The following is a 16,998-nucleotide window of genomic DNA, read 5'->3' as shown; positions in this document are numbered from 1 at the left end:
TAATGGTAACTTGAAAAGAAAACTTCCATAAAACATTACCGTCTAAACTTCTGTTGAATCTCAAGAACTTTTGTCGATGTATGACAAAAATAAAGTCAAACTGCTAATAATAAATGCAACAATGTGTAATGACTCAAAGTCAGTTGTAGTTCTTGTGTTTCTCTTTTTTCTGTTATTGTTTTTTCTCTTTCCGTCAATGATTCTGCTTATTAACATCAGGTGTCACCACTAATGGCCAATCACTTAGTTAATCACTTAATTATCTCATTAACTTCAACACTGCTTCAGTGTTAATTTTAACACTCTGTAGAGTGGGACCATATGTGCTCAAATCTATCACCTCAACATTTCTCATTCCTTTTGTACTCTGTAAGAAATTCTTCATCTGTTCTAAACTGTAGCCACTGCAATCTTGGCTCCCATTATCTTCCACAGATGCCTCAGAACCCTCTTGCTCACTTCCTGAATCAGATACATCAGACATTTGCTTATTTTTCTCATCCTGCATCTTTTTCTTAGATTTATCAGCTGTTTCACAAGGATTTAATTTTCTTTTACTGCTGGTACTTTAAAAATGTTCTCCTCTTCATTAAGGATTTCATTCTCTACCTCATCAATCTCAATATCCATTGTCTCATCACTTCTCAGGCTTCCCTTTTTACAGCCCTTACTTCCACTGTCCTCTTTCTCCAAATGTACTACATTCGTTTCTGCCCCTTCGTCAGCTTGCCTATCCCTTTCCACATTAATTCCTTGGTCTACATTTTGACTTTGAGGTTCATTCTCATCTGCAGCGTTTACTAAACGATCTTTATCAGGGCAAGCTCGTGCTAAATGCCCTTCTTTTCCACATCCAAAGCACTTCATGTTTTCCGTTGTAGCAAAAATAACATAATCAAAGCCATCAACTTTGAACTTGAAAGCAGCGTTTATTTCCTCAATATCCGTTCTCAATATCATGTAAACAAATCGTCGGAAAGACACCACATGTTTTAACGGGAGATTTGCAACCCATCGGATTTTTTTTTTATTGCTGACGCGAACTGTCCGTATCTAGACAGTTCACGTTGCAAAGTTTCAAAAAATTTTTAACGTTGCAAATGTATTTTCCTGTAAATCGGGGCTTTTCCTGCAGAGCTCTGTTTACTTTCAGTTTCACACAAGAAAACAGACGGAACACATACAGGGATTAGATAACATAGCTAATTTCAAAGTAATATTGTTTAAATCAGTGCTTCCCAACCCGGCTCCTGAAGGACCCCCAACACTGCACGTTTTCTTTGTCTCCCTAATCAAACACACCTGATTCAACTCATCAGCTCATTAGAAGAAACTCTAGGACAGGGATGGGCAAATGCTGTCCTGGAGGGCCACTGGGACCCTACTCAAACACACAGAGGTGGAAAGTCCAGGGGTCAGAAAGTAAAAGTCCTGCCATATATTTATTCCACCCATGAACTCACACAGCAAAAACTCCAGTGTTAAATGAACTCTCCTGGGAGTTTATTTGGCTCCAGACTCAAGAGTGTTAAAGTTAATGAGATAATTTAGTGATTGATTAAGTGATGATTGAGCATTATTGAAGACACCTGATGTTAACAAGCAGAATCACTGAATGGAGAAAATCTCTTTAAGTTGCCATTATGGTGATCAGTGTTTGCTTTAGTTGGGCTCTTGCCCCCTAAACTAATAACGTTAGATTTGTTTGGCTGTTCTTTCAGAGTTATAACTCTCAGATGAACAAAGAGAAAAGCTGATCAGGTCGTTTTGGTTATGTTTTGACACAATCATCTTTTGACTTGAATTACAAGGCTCATTCAGAGAGTTAGGTTTACCTTGTTGATTACAGCAGTCTATGATTCTACAGTACACTCGTTTCAATATAATCAGCATTTTCAATATAATCCAAAACATTTCTTTAAAGTTGTTCTGATCAAAACACTTTGAAAGTTTTTTTTTTTTTTTTGGACACAGACATCAAGAATCAGCCTGTGAATCTCAACAATGGTGACAATAATAAAGCATGTTGCAGTGCATTCTGGGTGCCACCAATCAAAACTCATTCATGGCTCCCATCATGCATTGCGGTATGAATAAATTATGATCTGAATTGTCTTAGTAATTTCCTTTTCCTAATTGAATATTCTTTTTGTCACCATTGTTGAGATTCATACACTGGTTCTTGATGTCTGTGTGTGCCTTAAAGAAAGTTTTTTTTTTTTTTTAAATTAATATCAGAAGAACTTTTAAGAAATCATTTGGATTATATTGACAAATCTCGATATTATTCAGTAGAATCACTGTGATGCTGTTATGACCAATATACATTTAAGTCAGAGATTAGACTCTAAATGAGTTCAGTGATTCAGGTCAAATGATGATTATGTTAAAATATAACCAACACCTGTTCACCTTTTCTCTTTGTTCATCTGGCTGTTATAACTCAGGTACAACAGCCAAACAAGAGTTCAGCAGAGTTCTCTCTCCTGCTGAATTAGCAAATCCAGGTGATTGGAACAAAATACTGAAGAGGACTTTTACTTTCTGAACCTGGACTTTCCACCTCTGCAAACACACCTGAACCAGCTAATCAATGTCTTCAGGATTACTAGAAAGCTACAGACAGGAGAGTTTATCAAGGTTGGAGCTAAACTCTGCAGGACAGTGGCCCTCCAGGACAGAGTTTTCCCTTCCCTGATCTAGATGCATGCTGAAAAATCAGGAAAATTAGTTGCTTTGTTGTGTATTTGTTGCTTTTTTACCCCTGTTAAATCAACTTAGCTGAACAAATAAATGGTTAAATAATAATAGTAATAAAAATACTTTTGTATTAATTTACCATTAGGGTTAACATGGGTTGACCCTTTTACTCCGCGGTGGATTTGCATATGTGATGCAGATACAACATGTAAAGTAGTGAGATGAAACACTGATTATTTCTCTAATCCAAGGTTCCTGCTTTCAAAACATTGTCAAAATGCACATTTTTGTCTTGTTAGATGAGGTCTTGTTCGATCTCAGTGCAGCATTTGATACTGTTGATCACTGCATTCTGATTGATAGATTTAACTCTCTAGTGGGCATTTCTGGATCTGCTCTGGATTGGTTTACCTCCTATCTTTCTGACAGGAGTTTTTATGTGTCCACAGGATCTTTCATGTCAGATTCTGTTCCTTTGTCCTGTGGTGTGCCGCAAGGTTCTGTGCTTGGCCCCCTGCTGTTCAGTCTGTACATGCTTCCCCTTGGAAAGATTATAAGTAGTTTTAAAACAGTATCTTATCATTGTTATGCGGATGACATCCAGTTATTTATTTCATTTAGTCCAGACAGACTAGACAAACTGTCCATTCTGCTGAATTGTTTAGTTTCCATTAATAAATGGATGGCTGAGTACTTTCTGCAACTTAATACTGATAAAACAGAGGTGATGTTTTTTGCCCCAGACAACATTACCCCTAAGATTAGGCAGGCCCTTGGGGGTCTATCATCCTCTGGCCGTAGTGACATAAGAAATCTGGGTGTCATTTTTGACAGATCGATGTGTTTTAACAGTCAAATTAAGTCTGTGGTTCGCACCTGTTTTTTTCCATCTCACACTGTAAACCCGAATAAGTTAGCAGAACTCAAAAAATGTAAGGCAATCGATTGCCTCAATTTTTTACATTTTGAAATTCGAAGTTTAAGTAAGCAGAACTTAAGGTTTTAAGTTTGTACTTAAACATTTCAAGTTAAGAACAATTAAAATCAGAGTATACTATTTCATACATTTAACTTAAAACCTTCATGTAATCTCAATGTGAACACTTTCATTAGTATTAACTTATAGTTTTAACAAGCTAGTTTGCTAACATACTATTATGTTATCATGCTAACAATAGTATGTACAGCACTTGCTGTATGAGTACAAGTACAACAATATAAAGATTTAATTTGCTCTCAAATTAAACCCTAAAACCAACATTAACAGAAATTCTTCTAAATTAGCATAACAAAACATAAATCACTACTAAATCTCCCACTTAACATTAAAGGTGCTGTATGTAGGTTTCAGCGACCTCTAGCAGTGATGTTTCAGATTGCAACCAATAAGTTTACAAGCGCGTGCTCGAATTTATGAGCGAACACTGTGGGTACCTTCAGACTGAGACGCAACCGTTTATATAGCCTACTGTGACCAGACGCAACACACCGGAGAAAGCATCACACAACATGCTGGAAACTTAGATAAACTCCCACTGCAACGTTACAATAATAGGCTACTTTTATCAGCTTGACGTTGAACTAATGCTCCATGCTCGTACCATGATAAGTATGGAACCCTATCAACTGTGCCGAATTTTGCCACTGCAAGCACCACTTCACATTTTCTTCACTGAAGCGTTTTTTTTTTTTTTTTTAGTTCAAATTTACTATCAGATTTAATGTTATACCTTGACAAACTATACATCATTAAAAAGATATAAGACTCAAGTTTCAGTTTTTGACCACTATTGTATTCTGAGAAACTTATAGTGACAGTTATGTCTTAATTTGTGTCAGGAGTTATGAAATGAAAAAATGAGTCGATACCTTTAATATGAATTTTGCGCGTCAGCCGCTTTCATTCAGAAAAAAAACTCTGTGCTGTCGTCATGACAGCGATACACAAAACAACGTCCCTCAGGGCTTTTAGCTAAAAAATGTGCAGACTCGTAGAAATATTGATATATTCTCATAGATTCACATCATATTTCTATAGACAGGAATTATATTTATTGAATTTATACCCAAATGCGTCGATGTAATCATTATGATCGCTTCTTACTGAGATGTGCTGTGTTTTCAATTCATACCAATAGCCTGAGGGCGCTATTATGCACAATAATAGTCCATATATGGAACATGAAGAAGAGCCATGATCATGTGACATTCCAGGACGTCACTGATACACACAAAGCTAACACAACAGATATCGCTGTAATATGCACGTTTTGAAGACAATAAACATGATTGCAATGATATTTGACTTGCCTGTGTTCTTCAAGCCATGCCAGGTATTTTCATAATAATAGATTATATTTATAATGTAATGCTAATCGATATAGACTTTATCATCGTGCAGAAAACTATAAATAATATGTTTTCTGTCTGATTTTTTTATCTGAAGCCAAATTAGATCACAGAAGATTATTTAAAACACTCGACTTGCGTTATAAAAGTAAGTTTGGAGCACAAACATGGTTTTAATCTCAGAAATGGTCGTGTATTGATGGTGTGCTAAGCTAACATGCTAGCTAGCCCAGGTGCACCTGCCACCTGTTATTCTTTTATGATTTTTTTTCTAAAAAGGAATGCTTAGCAGCTACTGAAATGTTTTAGTGCATTTGATACAGTTTCAACAGTTGTTTGTGAAGTGAGAACTTTGATAAAAGAAATTAGGGATTGAAACCCTATGAATAGTCTGTGAATAGCCAGTCGTTAGTAACTATAATGCAGACAAAAGAAATGCATATTTAGAGCCATAACCAGGCTGGAGAGGTGTGAATGTGTGCATGGGGAGACTGAGACTGAATGGGGCTCGTCTGCACCACAAAACAATAGAGACAAAAGACTGAATGGATGCTTAGAAGACGACTAAACATCAGTAGCATTTTTAGAGTCTAATCAAAATAAAGTAATTTGACATGATCTTGAAAAACATATAACTAAATACAGAGTTTTAGACTTATCATTTTCAGATTTTAAATATAACATTGTCACACATGTGGCTTTAGCTGCAGTGCATTTCTAGATTGCTACAGTGCCAACTTCAATTGTATTTTCATGAATATGTTTCATAAAAATAAATTTCTAATAACTTTACAAAACTTTGAAGCTATTTTTTTAAAAAAAAATCATTATGACAATAATTAATTCTACATTTACAATAAACTGCCAGGTGTCAGCTTTCAAATGAGATCATACTTGTGCTTTTAGTGCAAAGGGTTCATGAACTGTATCTGTTTCAGTTTGGGTATGTCATTTCTGGGGATTTTTCAAAAGTGGGGTTGCAGCTTAACAGGTTATGGAGTCCAGTGAAGAACCCATTTAATCCCACTGGTCACAATTGTGACCACAATTTTTCTTTGCATATTTTAGTGTGAAATTAAAAAGTAACTCATATTATGAAGTACAGATTCATATATAATGAAAATGTAAGATGTCTATAAGAGTTTATGGCAGGTCTAACATGATTAGTTTGTTTGGTTATGTGACCACCCACATTTATTTCTTGGTACTGTCGTCTTAACGAAAGGATGACATAAAAGCTCAGAAAGGACAGGTAAGAATACTAAGTTCCTTTTTGAATAGCTTATACATTTTTTGCACATATGATCATGAAAGGGTTACCTATACATACACATTGAAATTAAATTAATACATGCTTTATTCTGTTGTGAAACTGCAGATAAATGAAGACGGTTACAATAGTGACCGGTGGTAGAACACAGGGAGTCTATGTTCCCCATATGTAATTCTATGTTATTTTTATTAGGGATGTCCCGATCCGATCACATGATCGGAAATCGGGCCCGATCACGTGTTTTCAGACTCGATCGGAATCGGACGTTACCTCCCGATCAGGACTCGGATATTCTCATTATTTTTTAACACATCAATATTTATGCGGTGGCACAGAGTTACGCCGGTTTCACACTGCACGCGTTAGTAAGCAGCGCAGGAGCAGTGCATATGGTGAGCAGGAGCAGGACACGTGCGTTTTGCTTTCACACTGACAGCGTTTGTCACGCGCGGCTGAACCGCGGGTTGTGTAGGCTACAGAGTCAGACAGAGTACTCCATAATGGATAAGTTGGCATTGCTTTTTTTCGTTTTCAAATACATTTAAGAGAAAAGACTTGTCAAGAAGCTTATTTTATTAATAATTTCATTTATATAACTTTTGTTTCATCTTTGATTTTATTGTTATGGCAACAAGTTTGTTTTTGGACATTTGTTTTCTTTTTAAATTGCTGTTGGTCATTTGATTGACTTTTTAAAACACAATAGATATCATCAATGCACTTTTTGGATAAAACTGTGGTGTATTTTGGCCATGATCAATGTATTATCACTTTAATTCAGCAAAAGCTGCGCAGCAAAAATAGACTCGGCGGCGAAACGATCGCGGCACTCCTGCTCTGCTCTGCTACGCACTGCCGCGCCGCCTCTGCGCGCGGTGTGAATGCTCTAAAGCCTGATTTAATCTGGTAACATGGGGGCGAAAAAAATACGCACTGCACGCTCTGCTAACAGTGCAGTGTGAAACCGGTGTAAGAGTTAGGAGTGCAGTTCCTAAAAGCACATTACTGGCTTTGCAAACACTGTAGCACTTTTATTTTTTATTTGTTTACATGCCTGCCGGGTATTTTAAGTTGAGGTGCTATTTGTTTATATATTAGACTTTTTTTATATTTACTGTTGCACTAAAGTCCAAAAGTGAAGAATTTATGTATTACTTGATTGTTCAAGCTACCTCACAGAAGTGCTCTGTTTGTTAACAGAGTTGTTGAATGTTAAAATAAGGTGAATTAAATAAAAAATAAGGAACATCCTGGATCTGTTTTTTCGCTCTTCTTTATTCTTTTTTTATGTATTAAGTATCGGATCGGGACTCGGTATCGGCAGATACTCAAAATCAAATGACTCGGACTCGGACTCGAGGGCAAAAAAACCTGATCGGGACATCCCTAATTTTTATGAACTCTCTTTCAGACTGACTTTAAGTCAAGTTTTGGATTTACTTAATAATAATAATAATAATAATAATTAATAATTTGTTACATTTATAAAGCACTTGGGTACTTAAAGCGCTTCACATATGGAAGGGGGATTTTTAATGACCCCAGAGTGACTCTCTGAGCACCGTTATTCTCATCCGAAGGACGGTGCTCTTTGGCAGTAGTGTCCCCGTCACTACACTGGGGTGTTAGGACCGACACAGACCACAGGGTAAGCGCCCCCTGCTGGCCTCACTAACACCTCCTCCAGCACCAACTCCTAGTTTTCTCAGGAGGCCTCCCATCCAGGTACTAACCAGCCTCAGCCCTGCTTAGGTTCAGTGGGAGACCACCCTTGGGCTACAGGGTGATATGGCTGCTGGAGCTGGATATGCTCTGTCTTCCAGAGACTGGGTTAGGTCATGGGCCCAGTGTAGTGATGGGTTTGGCTGAACAAGCTGGTGTTCCAGGTGGATGCAACTTCAAGCATGACATGCCTGGACTCTACACAGTGCTGTGGTCAACAGTTGGCTGTTCCACAGAGATGTCATGAATTGTGACTATGATCTCCTTGGATTTCAGCAAGTAGTTGCCCAAAGTCTCCTGAAAATATTTGGTACTGCACCAAAAGGACAAGGGAGGCCATCCTCAATGTCAGCTGCTGTGACTGATATACCCAGGTTTGATGGTGTTGCCCACTGGCTGATAAACACAGGTAGGCAGGACACAGTTGTGATTTTTAAAAAAATATATAATTCCACTGTTATTTCTTTAGGAAGGTGATATATAATGAGTTCCACACCAGCACACAGTTGTGACTGTTGATTGATAATTTTTGTGATGCTTTCCTGTTATTCATGAATTGTTACATGTTCCTTGGCATTGTTACATGTTTCCTACCATAGGCTCATTTTTAATCATTTGTTTATTTTAATTTGCTTATTTTAATTTATTATTTTATTTCTGTACGTTTTTTTTTCTTTTCATTTTGTAATTTTAAGTATTTTGCATCATTTATAATGATTGCATTCTAAGCAATTTCCTATAATTTATTATTTCATCATAATTTAATTAAAATATTTGTGCCATGTTGCTGCATAGGATTGCTATTTTGTCATTTTTTAAACTGGGCCAGACAATGTTTAACTATTTGTTAATCGAATAAATCACTTCAACAATTTAATTCTGTCTTCAAACTAATTTCTGGAGATTTTTAATTTATTATATACCCCATAGACTTAGACTCCCTGTGTTCTACCACCAGTCACAATTGTGACCAGAGATAAAACTCTTATTTTCATGGACTTTTCAAATATTTTTTTACATTATTGACATTGATTGTTTACTATACTTGCAAATACCACACAAACTCATAAATTTCATCTCTGGGAAAAATTTGGGATTAAATGGGTTAATAAAGAGTTTGTTTGAACATTTGGATGTTTTAGACATCATGAATCTACATAGACGAGCTCTTATTGAGAATTAACTGAGTTTTAGATGTTGATGTTTCATTGAATGTTTTATTTGAAGTCACCAGAATCGTGATTAATGGCTCCTTTATTTGAGTTCTTGACCCTTTACTCTTCTTTTAGTTTTTCTCTGGCTGCTTTAACTGTATTTTAATAAAATATATTTGTTATGGTGAGAGATAATATGATCAGATTTTTCTTGATGATGTCATAATCAGCAAGTGCTGGTCTGATCAAGTTTTTGAGTATATGGATGATGCGCATTTAATTTATTTATTTGCTATTAGTTATAACAATCTTGTGACACTACATCATTCTATCCATCATAATATAAAATGTTTTCTAAAAATGTTAAGCTTCAACAGAAACTAGTCAAATACAGACCTCAAGAATCAGCATATTAATCTCAACAATGGTGACAAACGAAAAGCTTCATGCCGCAATGCATGCTGGGAGTCATAGATGAGATTTGTACTATGGTGGCACCCAGCATGCATTGTGGCATGAAGCTTTTCGTTTGTCACCATTGTTGAGATTCATGTGCTGATTCTTGATGTCTGTTTGATACTATAGCCTGTAAGGTTCTGTACGAACTGTGTATTTAAGAACTAATTTTAAGGTAATTGTAATATGCTAATCCTTTTAAAAATATTTTTTTAAATATTACATTAATCTTTTAAATATTGAACTCTTGCTGAACTTAACAACCCTACATGTCCATGATGATAATATTATCATCAGAGCATATTTCATTCTCTCATGATTATTTGTGCTGTTTTAAATGTGTCAAAGTAAAAAAACATTTACAGTGATCAGAAAACACTAATATTGAAGAGTCAAGGGTCAAGAGCCCAAATAAAGCTGACACTAATCACGATTCTGGTGACTTTATATGAAACATTCAATGAATCGTCAACACCAAAACCTGTTAACTCTCAATAAGAGCTTCTGTAGAGTCTGACAGAAATAAAGTCAATCTGGTTATTAATAACAAGTGAAAGCAGCACTTGAAAAAGAGGCATGATGTGATTGGCTGCAAAAAAACACCCGTTAATCTTTTCATGAATTAAGATTTAATTTATTTATCTGAATGTATTGTTTTATTTATTTTAGAGTATTTTATGGGATACCATTTAAAATATACCAATATTTTTTTCCATAAACACAAACTCTCCTCCACCCAGTGCTATTATATCCAGAGTTACATTTTAACACACATTGGGCTTTTACCAGGTCAGGACTCTTACTAACATTTTGAAGGATGAAACTTCATGAATAACTCCAGAGCACTTGTGATTCTTAATTTCTAGGAAAACAACAGAGCATTATTTAATACGATGACTGATTTGTCTAAACGCCAGTGAGGGGTAGGTTTTGGGGCGGGGTCAGGGATAGGTTTAGGGGCCGAGTCAGGGGTAGGTTTAGGGGCTGGTCAGTGGTAGGTTTTGGGGTGGAGTCAGGGGTAGGTTTAGGGGTAGGTCAGTGGTAGGTTTAAGGGCGGGGTCAGGGGTTGGTCATTCGTACGAATTAGCCAATAGCCACCTCATAAAATATGAGAAATTGATCCAGTTGTTTCATCCTTTATTGCATTGTGCTTTACAATAACGGTTTTAACCCTCTGAGGTCGGCAAACGCGCCCCCTGCGTTTTGCTGGATTTTCTTCACATTGTAGCACTATAAACTTAAATTACTCCGTCATTTATGGTCATACAGTGATACAGAAAAAAGAAATATAAAAAAAGAATCTGTGATATTTCTACTTTTGTATGTGTCCACTTACAATCAAATCAAAACATTGTACTTTTGTAAAATAAAGAAAATAAACAGGGTGTGCGTTCTGCCTCTCCGTCGCGGTGAACTTTTTTTTCTTGAGCACGTCTATAAACTGAAACAAAACTCAGCGAATACTTGTCACACATTTATGAGCCATATACCTTTACAAACATTTAAGTGTGTACTTTTAAATGATCGGATTCAAACTGAAAACAAATATTCTCTGTTTAAGTAATTTGTATAAAACCAACAAGATGTCCAGCTTCTCAAACGCTTCCTAATTATTTTTAATTTGAGCACGCCCACTCGCGCAAAAGAGATTCACATGCAAATTTCCACATGGAATGCGATCGCGCTCATTACCTCAAAAACAAAGCAGCAAAACACTATTGTTGCATAAATTTCACATTGCAGTTGAACTGTTGCTAGATATATGGTGAATATTATAATATTTAGACCCATGTTTACTGTTACTGTGTTCGTGGATATCTGCTCAAACGTAGATATGTATATGGTAACCATAATGTTTTATATTTGAGCGCGATCGCGTTTGAATGTATCATATTTGATACATTCGAAAAGCAAAACGCACCAAACGGCTTCATGTTTTTACTATTATCTCATTTCATATCATCATAACGAATGGAAACATTTGAAGTAACATGATAATCAATATATTTTTCTCTAGCTTAGTTATTACTGAAATATTTTGGAAGATTTATAGGCTGCTATGTTTATTGTTATTATTATTTTATGCAGCACTGCGCATAGCCTATGCCTACAAGGCACAACAAACCTGGTGTTCATTATATTATATATTGTTGGAAACATTTGTGTGTGTGTGTGTGTGTATTCTGTGAATTTTAAAAAGCAATTTTAACCAGAAAAATCTAAAATGTATTCCCAAAATCGTGCAGGCCTTTCTCTTGATATCAGTATGTTCACTTTTTTTTTTTTCAGGGCCCAGATGCCACTCCTGCTGACTTCAACATTTACATGAGTCTCTGTACATGAACCTGGTAAAGTGAAAATCAAACACCTTGGAAAAAAAAGGTATGTACAATGTTTTTAGGGATGGCACAAAGGTCTCTGTCTTTGGATCATTGGTTTCAATGAGTGCTTTTTTGTCATTTGTTGTGTATCTTTGGATTATGTTGTGTTGTAAATAAATCAAACAATCTAAAAGCCATTCTTTTTTAAATCTCATTCTTTGTGCAAGGTTGCTCAGAATGACAGGGCCTGTTAGCTCCTAATAGGGCCGTTAGGGGAGGGTCTTTGTATTTTCTCAGGTGTGAAAAGCTTACATATTAATGAGCTCCCGCATAAAACTTTGTCACACAAAACACGTCGTAAAAAGTTTAAATCAATATATTGTCTTATCTGAATGAGCAGTCAGGGTGATTTTCACATAGTTTTGCAGCAAATATTCTAGGCTACGTCATACAATTTTCAAAAGTCTTGTGAAGAAATAATCAGTATGGGTTTCATGACCTTATTTCAGTGAGAATTTTTTTTTGTATTTTCACAAACCACGCATAAATGTCATTATCTCAAAACTACAAACTTTTACACACATGCTGCTGATATATTATTGTAGCAGAGTTTGTGTTGAATACAGTGTAATTAGACTTTAGCCATGAAAATGTCACAAGTAACAGAAATAAGCACAAATGTCAGAGCATGTCAGAACACCTCCAGGGCCCAGAAAACAGCTCAGACCCCAGAGGGTTAAAAGTCTCAATTTGAACTCTGATCCAAAATCAAATGCTGTGGAATGTTTAACATGTGTCTTTGAAACAAAGAGAAAACAGCTTTTTATAAGTCATGCGTCAGTGCAATGGCTAATTTGTTTATTCTCTATCTGTAAAGGAAACTCGTCCTCTGAACTGGTTTGTGGGTAAACAGAAATAAACTGACAATGGTTTCCTTACATAAAGGTGAGTAATCTTCTTGTGTTTAAAGGTTGCCTCTCATCGCCCCAAAAACCTTATGAACTGTGAACACATGATGAATGTAGTTTTCACAGACTCAGACTTTCAGTATTTTTTATTGACTTTTTCTTCATATTTCAGGTTTTATAAAAACTCATCCTCTCATCTCTGTTATTCTGTGTAAGTCTAAACAGTGTTTATTTTTTTTATTTTTTGTCTGTATGCTGATGTAATGACCAGTGAATCAGATCTGGTTTATCCTTCACGTCACTTCACACAGTAAATTCCCCGGTGTTGAATTACCATCGCTCAGTGTTCATAAGAGAAACTCCAGCAGAGTGTTCAAAGAAACACAGAAGCAGTGTTAGAGTTAATGAGATAACTAAATGATTAATTGAGTGATGATTGTTTGATTATTGAAGACACCTGATGATAACAAGCAGAATCACTGAAGAAAAGAGAAACAAAAGAACTACAACTGACTTCAACCACAGCTTAATGTGAAATCAACTGGAAAAAAATGAAATCTCTATTTCAAACCAGACTGACTTTTTTTTCTGTAGATGTTAATGATTTATTGAAAATGTTTGGTTTTTATTGAATCAGTGTTTATTTTAGTTTTGCAATCTTAGCTTTTTATATCAACACACACATCATACTTCATATAGATACTGTAGAGCTGCAATGGTGCTTTTTGGTAGTTTGAACAGAAAAGGCTTGAGAGTTTCATTAAGTGGAAAAGATGTGTGTGAATAATAATAATTTCTAAGATAGACAATACAATATTCTGTGAAAGAAAAAGTCATGATGACAGAACTTTCATTTTTGGGTGAACTATTATTTTAAGTACAAGCTTATATTTATATATGTTTATTTCTATTTTATTGTGTCCTAAACATGTTGATTCATTTGTATTTATAATTATTTTTTAGATGTCTTAAGACTGTACTTGGCCTTGTCATCTGTCTCATCGGCGACGACTGCAATAGGTAATGTACACTGAAAAAAAAGTTTTGTCATTTCAACTTAGAAAATGTACTTCATGTGGAAACATCTACAATAACTGGTTGAAATGTGGAAATGAAATACATGATTTAAGATTACTGATTAAACTGATTTCAACCAACCTAAAAAAACAAGGATTTATTGAAGTATAACTGTCTGTAGATATAACCTGTGAACCTGTAGATATAGCAAATGAAATAAAGTAACACACAAAAATTGGACAGGAAATAGGCCTATATGAAAATATTAAATATGAATATCTTATTCTTCATTCAGTTCTGAACAGAATCAGATTTAACAGATTTGTTAAACGCTTATCAAAATAGAGTAGTGCTACAGCGCTATTATTATCAGAGCATGTGAGCAGAAACCCAGCCAGCACAGCCATGTGGGGCCCAAATGGGTTTGACCTGGGCTATCTAACTGGGACCCAGCCAGTTTTGTCCTCAGTTTCCATGTAGGCCCCACGTGGGTTTGCCCAGATGAAATGAACACTGCTTAGTGTGCACACTACAGTCTGTTTAATGTAACACTTAATCAGTGTTGGAGGTAATGAGATAATTAAGTGATTGAATAATGATTGTGCATTACATCTCTAAAGATCTGGGGCCCGTTTCAATAAGGAGGTTCAACCAACTCTGAGTTGAAACTTGAACTCTGAGTTGACTTACCCTGAGATGGGAAACTCTGAGTTTTTGGTTTCAGAACAGCTGAAATTAGTTAGTTCAATCAACTCTGAGTTGGCTGACTCTGAGTTAAGAGTTGCACCACAACTATAAAAAGCCATTATCAATGGAGCACAGATATTATGAGTCACCATGGCAACAGCGCCAGACAAAAAAGAGGTCTTCATATTTCTCACCAGTACGGGCATTATTACTGTAATTTTACAGTATTAGAAAATTAATACTGTAATTTAATTAAAGGGATTACTCTTAATTCATCTGTAATTTAAAGTAAAATCTGATGCAATTGCATTAGACTATAGAACAATTCTGTATATTTAACATACATTTTTAAAAGGTATATTTTTAATGTAACCTTCTCCCTCTACACACTTTGGTCAATTCAAGAATAATTCATGCAACTGTATATTGTTTATTTGAAAGCATTAAAAGTGCAGTTTCTTGTCTCTCCTTGTATTGTTCAAGTGGTTGAGGTTGATTTAGTAATAAGTAGACCAATACTTTCTAGAGATAGTCATTATTACATTAATCTAATTACACTGTTGAAGATGTCATTTGTACTTAGTAATACAAGTAACTTACCCAACTGTTATAATATCTGAGGTGAAACTGAAAGAACAGTATGTTATTCAACCTAATTTTAATTTTCATGTAGGGGCAATCCTGCAGGTTTTAAAAGAACATGGCAGCAGCTGAAAATTAAATATAAAAACATAATTCAATCAAGTAAGGCTTGAGCACATCATGGGTGTAGGCTACCTGACTTTACATTTGACATATTAAATAACTAAATAGCATCCAGTGTCTAGCAGTGCAACAGCATTTTTGGCTGAGGGAATTCCTGGAGGGACTTCAGAGTGACTCCCGAAGATCCAAGGGCCTTCATAAAATGTAAGAGGTTTACATATGTGTTATTTTTTATATAGGCTATTTTAGAGGCCTACAGAGGTAATGTTAATATTATGTGTCTACACATCAAACAATCTACACATTCTGATTATTTCACATTTTTATGTGGAGTAGCCTACAGAATCTAAGGTTAAATCTAAGTATAAACGGGTATTCTTATCTCTCCCCACGCCCCCAGAGTGTGGAAGAACAGCAAGAGGACGGTCCATCAACTTCTGTTGCACAGATCAACACAGTTCAGTGATTTTCAGTAAATGCCACAATTTAATTCTGTAGAATTTGTTTAGAACTACATTATGTAACTCTAATCTACTATATGTTCAGTTGCCAGTTAAGGAGTTATATAGACTACATCTTATAAAAAAAAAAAACATTAAAAATAGCAATATTTTATTTATTAATAAAAGATTAATTGTATTAATAAAAATGTACTGAAAGAATGAATGAGGTGTTTAAACAGCACTTCCTCTTTAAAAAAGGGGAGGAGACCGATAGAAACTCTGGGTTTACCGAAGAAAACCTGCTCCCGACCAGGTTAGGTTCACAGAGTAAGTTACCATGGTAACTGACTCTGAGTATAAGTTACCTCTCTTTCAGAAACGGGCTTGACTTACTCTGCTTTCTCAGTAAGCAGTACCTCCCATTCTGAAACAGAAAACTCAGAGTTTCCCTCATTTCAGGGTTAACATACTGTAACAAATTAGCTCAAAGGGGAAATATTAATAATAATCCATAATTACCAATTATGATTAATTATTAATATTTGGGTCAGTTAATTAGATTAACTTTGGGGTAAGCCAAATTAATATTACAATCAATTAATCAGTTCCAACGAACTCTTCGATTATTCATTTATTCTAAGAAAAGTGTATCTTTCAGGGTCACTGAAAAATAATTATTCCTTCTCATGTACCGCAATTAGAGCATGTAACAAAATCATGATCGTAAAAGGGACTTTGTATGCAAACAGAGGATCAGAAATCAAATTCATAATTGTGCACAAGTTTTATTAACTAACTCACAAACATAACTAACACTAAACAAACATACATACATTCATACATGCATACATACATGCATAGGTAGTATGTATGTGAGTGGGGGTGAGTGATGTGGAACCGGAAACAGGAAATAGAACTATGGAGCAAGATCTATTTTAGTATGAAAATAACCATCAGCTTATTTCAGAGCACCTCATTAAATTTATACCTTGCATGGTCAATTCTTGAAGTGGTTGAATACTAGATTCGTCGCTGGGTCCTTGAGTGTCAAATGTCACTGTATGAGTTGCAATCGTTTCTTCTCCGTTGGATGAAGGAGATAGGATGAACTTGTATTGTCACTGTTCTCATGGCTGGAGTGCAGATTGTGGCCTACACGCTCTGGGCCGGCAGGACACGAAGAGCACATGGTGAGAGTTGCGAAGGACTTCGTCCGTGTTGAATGAAGTCACTGAACTCCTGAGGTTGTCCTTGATGCTGGAG

At 35.7% G+C, this 16,998-nt stretch overlaps 1 protein-coding gene across 1 annotated transcript in view; it reads left to right on the top strand.

Annotated features, from left to right (window-relative positions):
* The window catches only part of LOC308687940 (hemicentin-1-like), a 127,695-nt gene that overhangs the window by 12,515 nt on the left and 98,182 nt on the right, over positions 1-16,998 (top strand). Inside the window, exons 3-6 of the mRNA XM_081360759.1 lie at positions 11,944-12,036; positions 12,853-12,920; positions 13,056-13,094; positions 13,847-13,903. Coding sequence (XP_081216885.1) covers positions 12,902-12,920; positions 13,056-13,094; positions 13,847-13,903 — 115 coding nt within the window. The 5' untranslated portion in view covers positions 11,944-12,036; positions 12,853-12,901. The remainder of the gene's footprint in view (positions 1-11,943; positions 12,037-12,852; positions 12,921-13,055; positions 13,095-13,846; positions 13,904-16,998) is intronic.

Source organism: Scardinius erythrophthalmus, assembly GCF_964197995.2.
Source record: "Scardinius erythrophthalmus genome assembly, chromosome: 3".
In the NCBI taxonomy this organism is placed as follows: Eukaryota; Metazoa; Chordata; class Actinopteri; order Cypriniformes; family Leuciscidae; genus Scardinius; species Scardinius erythrophthalmus.
This window is presented reverse-complemented; position numbering and strand designations above follow the sequence as displayed.